Below are 19,109 nucleotides of genomic sequence, written 5' to 3' on the forward strand. Positions count from 1 at the left end.
GTGTTTGTGTGTGTGTGCATGTGTGTGTGTGAACATGTACGCCTGAGACAGTTTTAATTATGCTGAAGTGAATAGGAATAGATGAGGCCAAGGCACGGTTTTTGTTTAGTGCTGTTGTGCAAACCTGGCAGAGCACCCAAAGGCGTTACCACAAATCTTTGGAAGCTTCTCCTTAACAAAGCATAGCCAGGTACATTTGTCACGATTCTTCAGCTTTGGCTCATGTCCATGAGAGAGCAGTACGGGGGAAAAACAGCTCTACTTGAAATGAGTCTCACCCTTTAAACTTGCACCTTCTCACTAAACTCTCAGCTGCTGGGATACACTGAATAACATCAATTTTAAGCAATTATTATCAGCTTAGTGCATAGTGCATAGCCTTTATCGGTGCAATCTACTTTAGCAGCAGCAAGTCAGTCATGGTAAGTCTGTTAAATCACTTCAGTCCATTCAAAAGAAAAACTAATTCATACAAAGAAAACCAAGCAGTTTAGTCAGAATAAGAGGGTGCAGTGAACAAGTCCACTTGAGTTCAAGGGTGAACCTTGTAACTAACGTATATTTGTCTCTCCTCAAATAGCTGAGAACAAAAGATCATGACATTATGAAGAATCTGTACTGGTACTCACTGTTTCTGGAGTAGGTTTTGCTGCTGCTGCCGGTATGATTCTATGGTGTGTTGTGGAAGGAACTGCATGAGCTCCAGAGACTCTTTAATTTTTACCAAAATCTCATAAATTTCACGGCCTTTAATCTGTCAAGAAATAAAGATAACGATGGTCAGTAATCAAGTTGGACTCGATCCAGACAACGGTTTGAACAGCATCAAAATGACACTTACAGGCAAACAGAACACCTCCTCGTCTGTGGATCTTCTCTTCTTGATAGTAGACATCTGTATGCCATGGGAAACCTGGCGGAAAGCTGAAAAGAGAAGAGAGACGAGTGAGTACGACTGCCGGGTGCTGGTAACTTCGCCTTAGCCAGAGCAGGAGGAAAACAAGCAGGAGAGCAGGAGAGAGTTTGGCAGCATTCCCTGCTAAGGGTCCTGGACACTTGCAGCACATCAGGTAATGGCAAAGTTCGTCAGCCCATCACCAGCCCCAGCGCTACTTACGGCGTTTCGTACCGTCATTGCTCTTTGTGGCGTCTGTTACATGCTGCTTGCGGATGCTGTCCTCGTCCGCCTTGCGGTCTCGGCCCGGGCAGGCGCAAATCCTGGCCTCGAAGCACCGTCGGCCTAATACCTGACCGCTGGGAGAAGACGGGGACACACAACCGTCACAAAACGATCCACAACTTCACTGGAGGCATGAGCTGAGGATGAGGATGACAATGACTCTTACTCTCTGGTTTCCAGAGTGACAATGATGAGAATTGGGCGTCTGTTCATTCCACCCACGCAGCTTGAGTTGCACATGAAGTTGTACAAGATCGTGGTGAATTCTGTTCCAACCTGAGGAGACAGATGAGAGAAGGTGAGTGACAACACTTGGTGACACGGAAGAAATATCTGGTTTGCCCAAGCAGCATTAAAATCCTGGTTTGATTTTCATTTGCACTGCTCCAGTGTTCTTTCGTTTCTCTCAGGTTTCTGCAGAATATCAAGTTTTTCACTTTTTGGCTCTTTTCTTTTACTTTATTTACATTTAAATCATCGCAGCTGGTGCGTATTAGCTGGACATGAGAGGCCGGGCTGTCACCAGCTATCTGTCAGAGTCAGGCTGAGGTGGAGAGGTGTCACTGACAGGGCAGCATTGATGGACAGCTCACCTGGGGAGGTTCATAAGGAACAAATACACTCTGTCTTCCAGTGATGGTGTCCTCCAAGTACTGGGCGTGGCTGTTTCCCTCCACGCGAATCAGATGGCTGGGAGGAGCGATCTGACCTGGGGGCAACATATGTCAGGTCAATAAGTGCGGTCAACAAACGCTCATTATTTACTACTAGAGTGAGATTTTTTTTTGTAATAAATGAAAAGAACGGACCATCGTTGAACTCGCGGCTGAGCTCGTGGTTCGGGCAGCGCTTTACCACTTCGGTCACATGTTCGGCTTTCTTGTAAACAGGCATGGCTCTGATCACAGCACCCTGGGGTGGGTTGGTCAGGACTTTGATCTGAATGGGACATGTCTTGGCAATCTGGCAGTATAACTTCTTCAGTTCTGTTGAGTACTGAAGGGAAGACAAAAAAAACAAAACAAAAAGATTAGATAAAACATAAATCAACTGAAAAAAGGAAACAACAACGTAAATGTTTTTCATGAGGCTCAAAAACAACTTGCAACTAAATCCTAAAAACTAACATTGATCCTGGTCATGTTTTTTTTGATCCTGTGCACTTCTGGTTTCCCCTGAAGCAAAAGGGGTTATAGACAAGACTATGTGATTATGACCTACCTGAATAAACACACACGCACGCACACACACACACACGCACACACACACACACACACACACACAAACACACACACAGGTACATTTTGGTTGTAAGAGTCAAAGATGTCTCCCCCTTGGGACTTCCGAGGAGCATCATAAAATGGACCCCTCCAGCAGCAATTAAACTGGGCCTGGCTTTCATCTTCAAGGGAGGAGTGCTCTGCTAAAGCATCTGATGGCCACTCATCACAAACATCAGAGCGACTGTAGAGACTGGTGAGCTAACACGGTCGAGCTCAGGTTTTCTCAAGAGGTGGGAAGACAATGACTCAGTTTTAGTCGTGGAGGATCCTTCTTTGGAAATGTGATGCTTGCTCACACACACTGGCTAACTTTCAAGTTTGTCAGCCAGGAGTCATGAATAATGGATGCACGTTAATCCGGGGCACAGTTAGGATTGATAACCAGCAAGTCATCAGAAAGACTGAATTGTAAGTAATAGGCAAACCCAACTGTGTAAACCAACCATTCAAATCAGTGCTGTGTAAGCAGACTTAAATCCTCTGTAAGAAGGAGACAGTGGGTGAGGTGGAAAATTTCCCTGTCAGGTTCATTTCTGAGCGAAGAGAAGGGAACATTGTGAAAAACGCTTGGGGTTGTGTTCGAGAACAACCCAACGCAAAATTCCTCCTCGATTCAGTTTTGTTCCAGAGAAAGGGAGCCCGTCCCAGTACCTGTCTGGGCTGACTTTAAATATTACTGAAGCTTGGCATGGACGTTTACTCTGCTCCCCAGGCACAGCCTTTCATCAGTACAAACCCCAATCCGCTCCCTCTCATCTCCCTCTGCTACTAACCCCATGACAAACTACACACATTACTGCTTTTCACCCAGAGGTGGGATCCACCAACACAGACAGGTTAATAATACTCAGCTTATCTGCTGTGATTAAAAATTAACTGTACATGCACAGGATGAACTTACATAAGACGACCACTGATATAAAGTTGTGATAGTGTTCTATCTGTTAGTAAGATTCAAAAGTATTTTGATTCGCCATTTGTGCACAAATACATCTAGCTAACATGATAGAGTGTCTGATGAGCACAGTTCAGGCTCTGGGACAAGTGTGATGACAGACGTGACTCTTCCTTAAACTCAAAGGAGCTTTCCAAAAAGTCCTCTAAAAAAAAAAAAGGTCTCAGGTGAATGTTTGCAGTTGCCCCTCGCTCCTAACCTGATACTCTCCGTACGCCTCTGTCACTCAGCTAAATGAGGTGGAGAAGCCAAGCAGAGAGATGAGGGGGGGAGAAAAGAAAGAAAGAGGAAGAGAAAGAGAGCGGTGTAAAGGTCAGTATGTAGACCTTCAAATAAATATAGGTTGTTGGTTTTTGTGTAGCTGAAGGCGAAAACTGCACAACTCTTAACGCCAAGATCTAATCAAAGACGTAAGAGAGGCACACAAACACAGTTGTGTTGATCATATCCTACTGGCACACACACACACACATACACACATACACGCACTGAAGAGAACCATCCCAGCCCTGCAGCTACAGATTTTCGAGCACACAACTATGTGCTGCTGGAGCTATGTTTGCTCAGCAGTGAGAGCAGGAGCTGCTGCTGGCTGCTGAAAGCAGTGCCTGGCTAAAGCTAACATGGTTCAGGGTGGAGGACGCCCGGTTGACTGATGGGATTCAGTGGCTCACACAGGGTGCGGCCTTCAGGTGTTAACATGTAATTATGAGTCTTTCAATGGTCACAATGTGAATTACACAGCCAGGGAACGCAGAGTGAACAAAACAGAGTCGCTTAATCACAATCGTTTGAAAAAAACGTTTCCAAGTGTTTGCAGTAACTGCCACTTCACACTTAGTTCTTCTGGCACATGCAGCAGTGAGGCAGTAAAAATATAATGAATGAGCGGCAGAGGCTGTATTTACAAACACTACCTACTCTGGCTGCTGCTTACAGATCTCCTGGACAGAAAACATGAACAAAGGCTGGTGTAGTTTGTACACGGAAAATATAATAATCCTACCAAATGAAACGCACAATTTGTTCTGATACTCGTACAGTGCTGCATGTGTGCAACGAATTTCTAACACTTTGAACGCACAAACACACACTTCCCGTGCAGTGCAGGTTGGGGCAGGCCCACAGCTGTGGCGTTCTTTTCTACCTGACAGGCGCTGCGGGCGCATGCAGAAGTCAAGTCCTGACAAACATCAGGCCTTAAACAAGCACTGTTTGGCGCCTCTGGTCTTGTCTTCTTCATACCAGACATGTCATGTCATGCCTGGAGCTTCTCCCCAACCTGTTTAATTCAACAATAATGCTAAGAAGTTTTTTTCCCCTCTCCTGTTTTCTCTGGAACAGAAATAAAAAAAAAAGCCACTTCTCAGCAGAAAAGGAATATGTGGTAAATTAAAATGTCTTAAACGATAATCATCTCTCGCTCTCAAAAGAAATGTGTTGTAGTCATCGACTTTAATCTTGACCCTGCAATCTGTCCCAAGGCAAACCTGTGCACTGACATGTAGCATCATGTTTATGGAGCTAGAGTAAAATATGTATGTCACTCCTGGGATTAGCCAATCGAATGGTTGTCTTTACCAGTGACTATAACTACAACGGAGTTCAGTGCATTAGAAACTGAAAATAAAAGCAAGATGGAGAGATAAAAATGTATGTTATGCTTCTTTTTTTCACTCACTTGATTCCAAACAATATGTTTTATGTATAAGCTTGAAGCTAAGTAACCACACAGTGGTGTTTTCTACAGACTTTAATGGATCGGATCCAGGAGAAGCTCATCTTCTTCTTATGACGAGTAGTTCAATTTTTTTAATGTATATTTTCATATATGTTTTGTGCTTGGCGAATCACTGCTGCTGGTATCTCCACAGGTTTTTGTTGATCTAAATTGTAGAGAGTGGGTTTTCCCACAATAATTATGTCGAAATCCCATAGCCCATATCATAAAAACCTTTTGACTCTGCCCTTTTAAAATTTCCCTTCTACCTTTTCCCATCTGTAGCTTACAGGGCTTGTGATGGGGCGAGTCTTGACAAGCTTCTTGACACAAACAAGTCTCAGCCCCATCTTGTGAGGCGTGGGACGGGCCCACAGATGTTCCAGGGGCAAGCTGTGTCTTGCTGCCTTTCGCTGGAACACTCTTCTCTTTGAGCGTTCAAGGGCTCTCCTCCTCCTCCGGCGCAATGTGAGATGCAGCCATCAAGCTTAACTCTCTCAAAAAGACAGAGCCCACTCCAAGAGCACAGGGTTCAGGAAAGAGGCACACAGTATTTACACAAGTATTATCTACAGGCCCTCAATCCATTACTGTAATCCCCCGAGCTCTACAGCGTCCCACTGATCGCCCAAACCATGACATTCCTCTCCTTTGACTGCTATACGTGGTGGCAGGTAATGCACATGGCAAACACAACCCATCTTTAGCTTCACAATAGTTGCATCAATTGCCAACAATGGCTGTCTCGTTTGCAACACTCGATGAATTTAGCACGCTAAAGCAAAGAAGCTAAAAAACATCTACAACCCGCAAATTCCTTTGACACGGCCGAGCGTTTTTCTCAGAGTGAATGATAAAAGAGGGAATTCCATGGAGACTGCAGGAGTGCCAACAAGGAAACTGTTTAGGAGCAGTTCTGGGAAATGTTGAGGTGCGTGTGTGTCACAGTCGTCCTAGACAGGAAGAGGTTAAGGTGTGGGTTAGGGATTAGGTGTGTCTCAATAAGAACAGTCATCAAAAAAAGTCAGTACACAGTCCATTAAGTCCTGTGGAAGATCCCACAGGCCTTCAAACGGGGGGCATTAGCAGGTCTATGCTCTGAGCAAAGCCTGCTGGTGACATCTTCAGTGGCTCTCCGCCATCAGTCCGTCAGTCCAGCAGTCGAGCTATCGCACTGCGATTATGAGAGCTTTGAGACAGATCACCCGAGATCAGGTGAGGGAGCCTCCTTCAAGATGGGAGCCAACACTGTAATCACCACTCTTTAGAATAGCTGCTGCCGACCACGGGGAAACTGACTCTCTCTGTTATGGAAAATCATCAGCAGAACAAAACAAAGTTCAATGAGCGAAAAGTCTCACAAATACTCTTTGGATTTAAGTGACAGGGTTTTGTCGCTGGTGGACGAGGCACATACGCCTAACCTGACCATTAAATGAAAAAACATTTAATGGTCAGGTTAGGTTAGACTCTTAACCAATTTGTTAAGAATCTCCTAAAAACTGAGAGCAGGAGAAGGAATATACTTTATTTACCATTGTTTATAATACCAACAGATTATTTCTTTAAATTTGTATCTAATCCATATCATTATTTTATGTTATATGTTATGTTTTTCCATCTTTAAACATTATACATCAAAGAAACAGTGGAAAGAGAATTATTTTTCACTTAACTCATTTCGGGTATGTAAATATATATCAATGTGAAAAATCTGAACGAGTAAAACTCAAATTCCCAACTTTCCACATTCAGACCTGAAAAAAAACTGTGTTGCATCATGTGTTTTGACTGAGGGACACAAAGTCTGTTGCACCTCATGTGTCAATGACGGGGATGTGTCCTAAACCAGTATTGCTCAGGCTCTGGGGCGTGCCTCTCACAAACTACACTCTTCAGCTCCTCACGGTTGCACATGAGACAAACACTTTTGTTTTTTGGACTGTGAAAATGAGAGGGATGAGTGAGGCAGTCTGGGAATTGGGTGAGTGTCAAAATCCCACACTCGGGAGGAATAAGGTGAGATCGCCCAGCACTCCCTGAGTTCAGCCTGTTTACTTGGAAGACACAGTGCATTAAAGTCACTGCATTGAACTAAGCAGGTTTTTCCACAGTTTTAACAGCAGGTGTGGGATGTTCTTTTTTTCTATATCTCACTAATGATTTAATCACCATTTCCATTGAAAATGTAGAATCCGAAGTTACCACTTGGAAATAATTTGCTGTATTGCAGCACCATGACGTTATCAACCCTCCACATCTAGCCCAAGACGCCCTGACATTTCAACATTCGGATTCTATCCAAACTCTTTAGAAATCAATGTAAAAAAACTAAAAGTGTCACCTATGTCGTCCACAAGGGTGCATTCAATCCCCCGGACTTTTGGAGCTGTCCCAGTGGTTTCACAGAGCGGTGTACATCAGACACCAAACCCAGCAACCGTGCTCTGATGCAACAGCTGTCCCTCAGCCATGTCATGCCTAATGACAGAGCAGGAGGAGCTGGTTGTGTGGGTTTATGGAGCATCACATGGTGATATCTGCAGCCTGCACAGGACATCACCACACCTGGACCAACTGCTCAGTCTGTTTACCTCTATCATCAACAAAGTACAAGTGAACTTTGCTCAAGTTGCGTGTAAACTGGGATTTGAACATGATCAGAACATGGTCAGTGAACATGAGGAATATGTAAGAGCAGAGAATCATTTGTTCAGCTAGAATTACATTTAAAAGCTTTGATTAATGTCTCTGACAGTAACAGCCTAGTTGTGGGATGATGCCCTTCAGTCTTTATTCTTTCAGCAAGTGAAGTGTAAAGTCTGTGTCCTTTGCGAGAAATACCTGTGAATTAATCATATTTGAAGCTTTACATCTCAAGTGGCATTCTCCCCTGTGAGATGTGGTTATGCAATGAGGGATTTGCAGATGATGTGCACCTAAATCTGCCTTGAGCAAAGATTGTCAGATAAGGAGTTCAACAGTAATAGTGTCTGTTTACCATCTTGTCTGAAAAATCACTCCTCTTCAAATGATGTCGCGCTATGATGACAGCTAGAACATTAATATGTCTCTGTGTTTCTATAGTTACAATGACAAGCATAGTCCTGCTGTATGACACACACAACTTTATGCTAATAACTAATAACTAATTTGCCATATAAGTATATTTAGATTCATCAGGAAACAGTAATGTACAATCACAACACCAGAAATACAAACATTGAATGTCCACTCAGATTATATCGTGATATATAACTTACCTGACAGTCTGAATTTGCCCTATACAGACACAAACGGTTGGTCTCCACCAATAGGAAGCTGTTGTACGACCTAGATGTTATTTTTGTCTTTTTTCATTTCTTTTCTTCCTAACATCCATTTTAAATTGGAAGGGAAGCTTGACACCACTCTCATGTCTGTTTGGTTCAGAACCCACAAACAAGATATGTCAAGTGAATTAGTGAACTTGTGAGATGCTGGCAGGTGGCTTTACCTTTGCACAGAGCCAGACTAGCTCACCCCCTGTTGCCAGACTTTACATTAATTAATCTTACCAGCTATTGACTGCAGTCTCATATGTCATGGACCAATACTGACTCAGCACATAAGTGGACGCTGATTCATGTAAGTGTATGTGTAGAGGACTGATGGAACATTTCAGGAAGACAAATGAAAAACACTTTCTATGAAAAATGTTTAGGGCTAGGGTTAGCCCGTCACTAACTACTTTGACAAATGTAGCAGATGGTGTCTTACCGTCCAGGTGGCAGACTTTGCCGTACTAGACTGCTGGAAGGACACATCAAAAGTGTGAGTGCCAGCGTAATCTGTGTTGGATGGGATTGCCGGTGAGGGAGACATGGCGTCGAAGGTGGAGCTGGGCTGGGCGTAGGGCGATGGGGCTGTCACGTTGTTCTGTGCATGGTCGTTGTTGTAGGGGCTGGTGGAGGTTGAGCCGCCGTTCTGAATGTTCTGATCCATGCTGTTCAGGAGCCCCAGGTTTGTGTACTGTGACTGGAGACAAAATGGAGGGAAGGGGAGAGGAGAGGGGAACAACAGTTTTTTCACTATAGAAGAATTTCAAGAACTTCAGACAAAGCACAATCTAAAACAAAAAAAGTAAAACATAGATATGTAAGAACCAACTTCGTCTGATCTGTCACTTGTCATGTTCAACTACGTAAACATTGTAAAACTGACAAAATCTGGTGATATGTTTTTATGCTGCATAAATCACTGAAGAACACACGGTTTGAGGTAAGAAAGAAACATGGTGAAGCTGGTGAAGGCTCATAAAATATGAAGAAAAAAGAAAAAAATCATGACAAAAACTATCTTTTGCAGTATTGTAAAAATACAATAAACTCAATGTCACTAACGACCATCAGGCCATGCTTGTTTTTGATCACTGTCTGAACATTTCAGACGGGAGGAATGGAATTAAAATGTCTGCCTTTTAACAGGCCTGGGTCGTATCCAGTCCCTTCCTGCTTGCTCTGCTTGCCATTCACCCCATTCCTTTCCATTTATAAATGGCACATTCCTGGACGAGGTGCCATCACCCTTGCTCTTCAGACAGCCATTAATCTCTCCAGGGCCTCTTGTTTATTTCAAGCACGGCCGCCCACAGCTGTCCAGCTCACACCCACTGCACTGCCAGGTGTTAGCGGTGAGCCAGATGACCAACAAAACACTGATGAGTTAGACTATATAACTCTTAATCTCAAGCTAGTGACTCGTGGAGCAATGTTGCTACTTTATTAGACACAAATCCACAAACAGTCAGACTCGTAAAGTCAGACAGACACACCTGAGAGAGGTCATTCGAGTCAACCGCAGCATACTTGTAACAGCGCCAGAGGGGAGTTCGCTGTTTGGGTGAGGGTCACTGTGTGTGCGGTGCAAAGCTGCTTAACCCTGCCCCCCCCCCCCCCCCCCCCCCGCGCAAACAATGACACCAGAGCTTATAAGAGCTTGACTGGACAACAATTGCAGTGGGCATGCAGGTGTTAGGAGACAAGTGTTTTGTGAATGGAAAACACACAATAAAAAGGAAGAACTCCTATCTGGTGGAAGTCCAGCAGCCTCTAGCAGAGAGCGGCTTCCCGACACACACTTCCTTACAATGGGCTAATTACACATGTGAATTAGAAAGGGTTAAAGTCAATGGGCGGAGGATTGCCCAGGTGCATCTGAACTCAAACCAGTAAAAATGGAGATGGTCCAACCTTTTGTGACTAACAACAACAGAAGTTTTTTAGTTACATGATATATTTTTTTTAGCTTATATTAGTGTGAAGGAAACTGTCCTTTGTATTGCACTGACACAGTTTTCTGTTTACACAGTAGTTTCCCGTAAGCAAGGAGTCAGCGATCATGATCATTCTTTAGAACTATGGTGCAATACACTGCTGTTGCGCTGAGGTGCTCAGCCATTCAAAGATGATGCCAGCTCCTCTGGTAGCCGATGCTGGCAGCTGCAAAGGTTAATGTGACAGGCACCAATTATCAATGTCAAATTATTAGCCTAAAGAGAAGGTGGATGCTGGCCAGGGACCAAACATAGATAAAAGCACGGACATAAAGCAGAATGCCTGACATAGAATACTTAACATGAGACACAGCCCCCTGGATAACGTGTCTCATGGTTTAAATAAATATAAGGATCAAAGATGAGGAATGAGGATAAAGCCATAATTGACCAGATAGTGAGGCCCAGAGAGGCAGCGTCTCACCTCAACTCATCATGGTTTAATGTTTAATTGACTGGAAGTGGGATATAAGCTTTGAAAAAGATTGTGCGAGGGAGTTTAAGACCTTCTCCTCGTTTCCTTTAATCAGATCTTATTCCACTATAATACAGCAACCATTTAATAACCACTTTAGCCGTTCTAAAAAATTCCTTCTGTTTAGAGCCAACGCTGTGTTTAGGCCTTTGGGATGTCAGGCTCGTAAGCAGGAGCACGATAAATCAGCAGCCTTGTCAGCCTCAGCAGCCTTTAATAATGTTTTTGAAGGTTGTTCTGTCTGTTTGAGGCCTTCAGTGTCTTTGTCTGAGAAAAAGCCTGGAGTAAGCACTTCAGCCCAAAAGGAAAAGGAGCCTGGTGACCTTCAGGGTGAAGGCCTGTTCATTTCAATGTAGGAATCTGAATTATCCAGATCACATATCGGGCATATTTCAAATATGACAGTGCTAATTTAAAACTTACTGCTAATGCCAACACAGCGCGTTCGGTATGGCATACTTACACATTCAAATATTCCTTGACTTGTATTTATCAAGATGTCAATGACCACATGAATGCACTAAAAGCTTTGAGTATTCAGTATCTTATTTGTTTGTCTTATCTGACTCAAGGCAAATCATGTTGATCTTCAGCTTCTGATTTCTGCTCCCTCCCTGTCAGTACGTTAATGTCTGTGAAAGTCCAAAGGTTGTGATTATTGTTCATTGATTAATGTGTTAAAGTATCAACAGTAGTGGGGTCACAAAACAGCAGAGATTACGTGAACCAACTGCCAGCAGAACATCTATCAGCGGAGCACCATGGAAACCAAACAGTTACATAAACCAGAGTTTTGCCTCCTACTGGAGTGCTATAAAAGATAAAACTATATCATTTTACATAAAAAACATAAAAAACACAATGTCTCCAGTTGTTGCTGCTATGGTCACAAAGTGTAAGCACTGATAAAGCTTGAACGACCAATAGATGACAGGAACCACAGCAGACCTGGCCTGAGGGAAATTACTCCCATTCCAGACTCTCTGCTGACCTGCTCCATCTACCTAGGGCCAGAATATAAGAGCATCTTGGGGCCGGTGATGAGTGACCACAGGGGAGGGAGGCATTAAAGGCTCACCGTGGGTTGGGGGTTGAGGTGGGGCTGTGTGGGGGTCTATCTATTCCTTTTACCTGCTGGGGTGGGCAGAGAAGGTGATTGTATCTACATCAACACACCATTAAAGCAATTACGACCCTGGACTAAACAGCAGCGCCTGGTCGGCCACATTCTAATGGCTGCAGCGGCTCCCTGGAGACTGGGGATGGGGGAGGGGGAACCTGATACCTCACAAACTGGGGGGATTGAGCCGGACACCACTTAAAGACCCCTGCTCAACAACTTAAAAGACAGTGACCCGACACACCTGCTATCTGCAACCTGCAATCTGAGAATCTGTCACCGCTCACTTGCTCGTTGTTAAGTTTTAGTTAAGGATTTGGTTGGTAAAAGATAAAAGCACAACCCTGTAGTTCAGTGGAAAAATCAATGTCAAAGGAAAATGATGGCTGAGACATAAAACTGATGAAAACAATACTCAAACTACAGCAAATATGTCATGTATTTCATACAGATTCCATAAGTCAGAGAAGTTTAGCTGTTTTAAAGCAAACACGCCTTAAAGGTCAACTCGGCTTGCAATTGTAACTTTTACAAAGTTAGAATAATGCAATGAAGTTGAATTTAATATTAAAAAAGGAGCTGAAAATATCTTCAGTACAAACTCCATTTAATGTTTAATTTACTTTAAAACAGCCTGTCCGAGTTTGACCATCGAGCTCTGCAAACACAGATCCATCAGTCAGGATGCTTACGCTTTCATAGTGAAAAATGGGAATTTTTCTTCTGATTGTTTTTTTTAAATGATGATTAATTAATAAAAAATCAAGACTTTTGAGCAGAAGAATATTTCATGAAAATGTCAGACTCACAAAGAAAAAATGACAAACACTGATCCCGTGAGTGACCTGCTCTCCAAATTTGTTATTTAAAAAAGCTCACCAGAGTACCAGAGTACTTTCTAATCATTGAAATGATGTACATGATGGTATTTGCCTATTTAATGATCTTTTCTTTATATTTTTCAGAGCTTTTCCATGAAAGATTCCTTGAAGAGAACAGATATTTATCACTGCAGAAAATCAAAACGCTTCAAAAGCTTTTGGAAGTCAGATTTTCTCCCACAATAAAACACTTCATCAACAACAAACAGACTGAAGGTAAAACGGTTAATCACATGGACTGAATAATGGATCCCCCAGTCAGACAGTTGAGATTTTATAAGGGTATTTTCAAAAATCCTCCAGGTGTTTACATTCCCGAGAGCCACACACACACACAGATGTGCACGCAAACACACACAATCAAATGCATAATACTTCTACCCGCTTCAAAATCTTCTACGTAATTCTTACTTTACAAAAAAGCTGTTTGAATTTTAGTGTATCCATATATTAAGTACGTAAATTAGTACGTAATCAGAATTACATTTTTCGGTTACACCCAAAACATTCCTGTGTCAGGAAACAAATTATTCACTTGTATCCAAGATTTTGGATCATTAGGAACGCTGACATGAAATTGTTATCCCAAAGCGTGAGGCATTTTACTCGTGTTGCACATTTTCTTTTCGCCCGGAAACCCACTAAAGGAATGGGAGTGAGGGCCGAGGCCCCATAAGCAGCTCCTCCGCTGGTCTTACCTCACTGTAGGATGTAGCGGTCCCTGTCTCCAGGTACAACATGTTGGCGCTGAGATTGAGCAGAGCTGCTGCTGTTTGCTCCACTGGCTCCAGGATTCCACAAATCTCTTTTCCTCACTCTGAACGAGTGATGTGGACTACAGATGCAGAGATGACAAGCAGAAGCTTCTATAGGAATCTATGGGAAGCTGATATATACCTGGAAGAGAGGGGAGTGGTCTAAGAAGCTACCTGTTCAACAGCCGAGTCCACACCCATCTCCTGAGGAACAGCTCCTATGAAGCTCTGCAGACGTCCTCTAAGTCGAGTTGTGAATTAATGAATCCACTTGGAAGCTTTGCTCAAGATCAACCTCAACAGAATATTGAATGCTTGATTCGTATGAATGCATTTCAGTAAATTCTCTGTTTCTTAAATCAAACAAAAGATAATTTTCAGCCGAGAACAACAACGTTATTTACCATTTTAATTAAGCTATTCAAAAAACATTGATCGCATCCACATGGGTGGATGACGTTAACATAATTTTCTAAAGCATCAAATTCTACCAACTAAAAAGATTGAGAAAATAGAAATTAACACAGAGAAAAATCACGAGACGTGTGATCCTCACAGCGAGAACTGTTGTACTGTGCTGGGAGAGTATCAGCTAAACATGTAGTCCCATTAGCATAAGAATGGCTCCCCTCTGCATCGCAAGCAATCTTAATGCAGAGCCCCCCAGAAAAACAATGTGAGTCCTGTAGATTGCTTGTATCTATCAGAGATGACTGATGAAGATCTGTTTTGGAAACATGCAGTGTCTCAGGTGGCAGCACTGACAGGCAGGCCCTTAGCACAGCTTCAATAAGACTACAACAAATTCAGCATCATTTGCCAGGTTTTAAATTTTGGGTGGAAAGCTGAAAACTTTACATTTCGGCTCAGGTGGCTTTTGAGGTTCTCCCGACCTCAAAGAACAATTGATCAAATAAGCGAGATAAAAAAAATCTGGTTTGTACATGAAGCATTTGAGACTGAAAGTAACATAGCTAAAATAAACATGAGTAGATTGTGCTAGCTGGTCTGCTACATGACACGTGAGGTCACTGGTCAACAGGGCGCAAGTAATTTCTCTTACTGCAGAGCCAAGGGGCTTAAAATGTTTGCCCTGTGGTCAGAATGATTTGAAAGCTGTCTGAAATCTTACGCACAACTATGAACTGAAGGCAGTGTCTCCAATCACCAACCACACCCGGGCCAGGCCCCGGGGCCACAGGTCAGCCTGTCACAAAAGGCAAATCAACACTTTAAAGAGTGCAACCCAGGGGCCTCCCAGCGTAGCCAGGCCTCAGTGAAGGCCCGGCCAAACCTTTTGAGGGTAACAATTAGTTTAGCTAAACAAACTTCTAATTATGGTAAAACAACATTGGCATCTGAAAAGAAGTTAGAGTACTCAGTGTTGGGGTGAGGCTGAAGTAAACCATAGCACAGTCATTGTAGTTAAGCAGGATAGGAGAGACATATGACTTTATACTCAACTGACAGTTTATGAACTCCACCTAGCTAAAATTAAATCAGCCTAACAAATGTCTTTGATTCAGAGAGCTGCTGATTCAGCTTAATGATTTTAGATTCTGCAGTTTGTGTTGATGTAGAACTGCACTGCATATACATATATATATATAAAGAGAGTTGGACACAATAATAGATAACACTTTTTAATAAATACAAAACAATTTCAATCTCTCCAAAAACTGCAGCCTCCAAAACAACCACTGGATTAAATCAACATCCATCTCAACAAAAGCTGAAAAGCTTCATGAAGGGAGGATTTATTGTATTAGTCTGCAACTGAATGAAATGTAACTAAAGCTATTTTCAGACATTGAGCCTTTCACATATGAACACGGTAGCAGAAGACTCCATACGGATGCGTCCACAACAAGACAGAGTAATTCAGTGCTTTCAGGTGAGAGGTGGTGCAGCATGGCAGCTCTTTTTTTTTCTTTCAGTTTTGCATTGATCTCATTTAAAAACGTCATCAACATTCCCATTCGGTCATGATGAATCCTCCGGAGAATCTCTTGCTGTGTTCTCACAGAAAGTGACACAGTCATTTGTGTTCTCACATACAACCACTCCAGGTAATTCCAAGAGATTTCCGAGTTCACTGTAGTTGCTGCAATAAACTGCAATAGGCTTGTAAATCAATCAGCACCTACCTTAAAACTTTTTAAATTGCATACCTTGCTTTCATAATTGAATTTAGACCAATATTGAAACCAATCTAACACAACACTTGGCATGCTGAAAAAAAGGATTCACAGGTTAGGAGTACAATTTAACACCCTCCATTCAATTTCACTGGTCACTCTTTGTCCTGCCATCCTAACCCATTTACTGGGAGAGTGTAGGAGCGTCTAACTGCATCAGCTCAACTGTTACAGCGTTGAGAAGCTAAGAGTCAGCACCAGGCAGCAGCTAAAGAACTGCAGATCCAGGGGCTCAGACAAAAGAGGCTTTACTGAAGTTTTTCCCTTTAAAGAGTCGGTTCCTTAAGTCACCTAGATTAGTTTAGTATCAAGTATCAGGCTGCAGAGGCCAGGAAGGCACAGACACCTGCCCCGAAACCATCGTGGGCTCCCATCCACACTGACAGACGCAGGTAGTCAATGGAGAGACGAAGAGCATCACATGGGTGGCAAATCCTAAACACAATCAACTGCCACCACATCCTGAAATACTATTGTTTAGAAGAAACTAACTTAAGCCGCTTCTGGTAGACCTGCATTTACCCCACTAGGCAATAAGATTTCACAATTACAACTGCATAACAATTTAAATGGGACAGGTCAAACCAATTGCAGGTGTACAAGAGGAACTATAGGGGACTTATCAGCAACAACTTTACCACCATTCAACACTGGGTAGGCAAAACCCTAACTTACTGAATGTTTTTTTGCGTCTTTAGCTTTTTCAACATAATTCATCATTCAATCTCTGGTGGTAGCAATGGTGCAAGTGCACGTGCATAAACATTGCCCTCTCACGTGCAACAGATTCCGAATGTACATATTTCTGCACACAGCTCTACGCCAAGTAAGAGATCTCTTATGTGATTAAGAGAAGTGTAAACATAGTTTGATTCACTTTTAAACTGTGGCGGGATAAATTAGAAAATGGTGGTTAGGGTTAGTGTCGAAGATTATTGGGAAACACTGGTCATACATTACAACAATCCACCAGACCTTTGACCATTTTGACCTGTAGTTTATTATATATGTAGAAACTACATCAAACTAGCCTGACGTTGTCAGACTCACAATTCTAGTCAGAACTTCCCGACCTAAAATGATGTGGGCGGGGCTAAGTTCGTCTGGCATCCAGGCTAACATCAAACACCAGAATATATGAATTCTGTACGATAACCTTGTTGGAATCTGCTGTGAAACCATATGACCACTACATCCAGAGAAGAGCTCAAATACGAAGGTACCCTCAAAATACAAAAACTGAAGTGAATATCGACAGCCAGAGGACCTTCCCTTGCGGGGAAACCATTTCAAGTTAAGGATGCTGTGCCTTCTGTGCCTCTGGCATAAAAATATCATACAGTACTATTTTTCCAAAAAGAGCTGTCAGCAAAGATTCAGACAGCATGTGCACAGTCTTTATTCAGACTGCAGCTACATTCTGGTTATAGCTGGTTTCGACATTCGGAACAGGGTTTGCGTAATGTTGTTAATGTTAGTTGAACATGTTTTTCCAATCAGTCTGAAAAAGGAGAAAATGAAAAGATGTGAAAAAGAGATCACCATTACTTTAAAAACATTGGTCTCGCTGCATGTCTGCTTTCCAATATCCTTCTAGCACCAGTCACACCCTGGTCACACCACAGTGGATTTCAAAGGAGACAATGACTCCGGGGGCAATTTCAATGTTGCACGCAAAAATCGCATCTAAAAATCTCAGCTCTCTTGAATGTGCTATAAGTCTGAATTGCGTAATCGCCTTGGTCTTCAGTTGCAGTTCAAATTCAAACACTACAGTATAAAGTTAATAGAGTCTGGTTTAGATTCTTGTATTATACAGAAATAAAGAACCAGAAACACATGAACAAAAGTAAACGGAGTACTGTTTTTAAGTTGTAAGTTTCTAACTAAATTTATTACTTTGATAATGTTCTTTTGAGATAATGTTTTGTTCTGTTCGAAATGTCAAAATCAAAAGCGTTTTTAAGTGTAACCAATGTATTTAAATGCAGTAATTTTGAAGTGATGTTTTACAAATGCCGTTGAAGTTGTTTATTAGTTGTACCTCACATGATCCATTAGTGTGGAGTGAAAGAAGAGTTAAGCTAGAGGACGTAAGAAAAATTATGTCAGGGTCATATGGGCTCATTCCCCCACAGTCGGACCAGGTCTCATCCTGACTCACTGACGCAACAGTTATACACAGGGATCATGGCAAGGATCATGAGTTCCTTGAAACTGTGCCTTAAAAACACATTCTTCATGCGCTGGAGGCAAACTGGTGGAGCATTCAAAAATAAACAAGAGCTCATTAAGGCTGGGTATTCAATGTACAGGTTTTCTTTGGATCAATTTCAACAAGAATACATGAGGAATACTCCAAGTAAAGCTTAAAAGTGTGCTTCATGTTAATGAATTAAACGTGCCGTTGCTATGGAGGTAAAACGATCTAAACTGTGTATTCATACTGCAGAAGACAGGAAGTTTTGAGGGAAGGTGGTTGTTATGACTCAGAGTGAAAGTGACAAAGAAGAAACATCAGACTTCGTCATATTAACAGGAAAGATTGCACCACGTTAGGAGGATTCTTTTCAGGTGACAACTAACGAACCAGTTGAAAAGCTGATGCTCAGAGATTGAACCGGGAGGCAGCAGCCATCACACGTTAGACAAAAGAGGAGTGGTTCAAAAAAAAGTACGAATCCAAACACAAACATGTAATTAGATCCCAGAGAAGTCATGTGTCGATTGAGTTACTTTGCTGTAAAGTTAGCAAACCCTGCCTGGGAAGGACCTCTGTCCCTCCGCTCGACAGTGTGTCTTCGACGCACAGCTGAGCGCTTTATCTAGGTGTAAAATCAGCTGTTTGGGGTAGGATATAACATTACTCCTGCCACTATATCTGCTACATTCCTTAATGTTATTCTATCCTCTGCTTGCACGCTCCCCTTCTCGACCCCCCCCCCCCCCTTGTTGCCACCCCTCACCTTTAAGTTGAGAAGACACGTACTGATAGATGAGAGCTGGGACCTCTGCGGGAGAGGCAGGTGCTGCATTAAATTGTTGCCCTGCAGCTACAGAAAAAAATCTAGAAGAAAAAGGAATTTCAGATTAAACATAAACCCTACACAATACAAATAAGTCCCTCAGGGCACTAAACATTGAGCTGCATTCTAATGACTCATGAAAGAGGCACACCTCCACATGGGAGGATGGGGATGGCTGGTGGGGTGGATTGCCCACCACGGC

The 19,109-nt window shown here is 42.6% G+C and overlaps 1 protein-coding gene across 7 annotated transcripts in view; it reads right to left on the reverse strand.

The window, feature by feature from the left end:
• tp63 (tumor protein p63) overlaps nucleotides 1-19,109 on the reverse strand; it is a 31,643-nt gene that overhangs the window by 4,017 nt on the left and 8,517 nt on the right. For 3 of the 7 annotated variants that reach the window (XM_062395265.1, XM_062395263.1, XM_062395267.1), the window contains exons 1-8: nucleotides 13,627-13,770; nucleotides 8,898-9,155; nucleotides 1,990-2,176; nucleotides 1,774-1,889; nucleotides 1,347-1,456; nucleotides 1,118-1,254; nucleotides 842-924; nucleotides 630-754 (exon numbers count right to left, since the gene is read on the reverse strand). In XM_062395265.1, coding sequence (XP_062251249.1) covers nucleotides 630-754; nucleotides 842-924; nucleotides 1,118-1,254; nucleotides 1,347-1,456; nucleotides 1,774-1,889; nucleotides 1,990-2,176; nucleotides 8,898-9,155; nucleotides 13,627-13,668 — 1,058 coding nt within the window. In that variant the 5' untranslated portion in view covers nucleotides 13,669-13,770. Of the gene's footprint in view, nucleotides 1-629; nucleotides 755-841; nucleotides 925-1,117; nucleotides 1,255-1,346; nucleotides 1,457-1,773; nucleotides 1,890-1,989; nucleotides 2,177-8,897; nucleotides 9,156-13,626; nucleotides 13,771-19,109 lie in introns of those variants that run through there. The other 4 variants (XM_062395266.1, XM_062395264.1, XM_062395269.1 and 1 more) reach the window with 3 other exon arrangements.

This window comes from Platichthys flesus, chromosome 9 (genome assembly GCF_949316205.1).
Source record: "Platichthys flesus chromosome 9, fPlaFle2.1, whole genome shotgun sequence".
NCBI lineage: Eukaryota > Metazoa > Chordata > Actinopteri > Pleuronectiformes > Pleuronectidae > Platichthys > Platichthys flesus.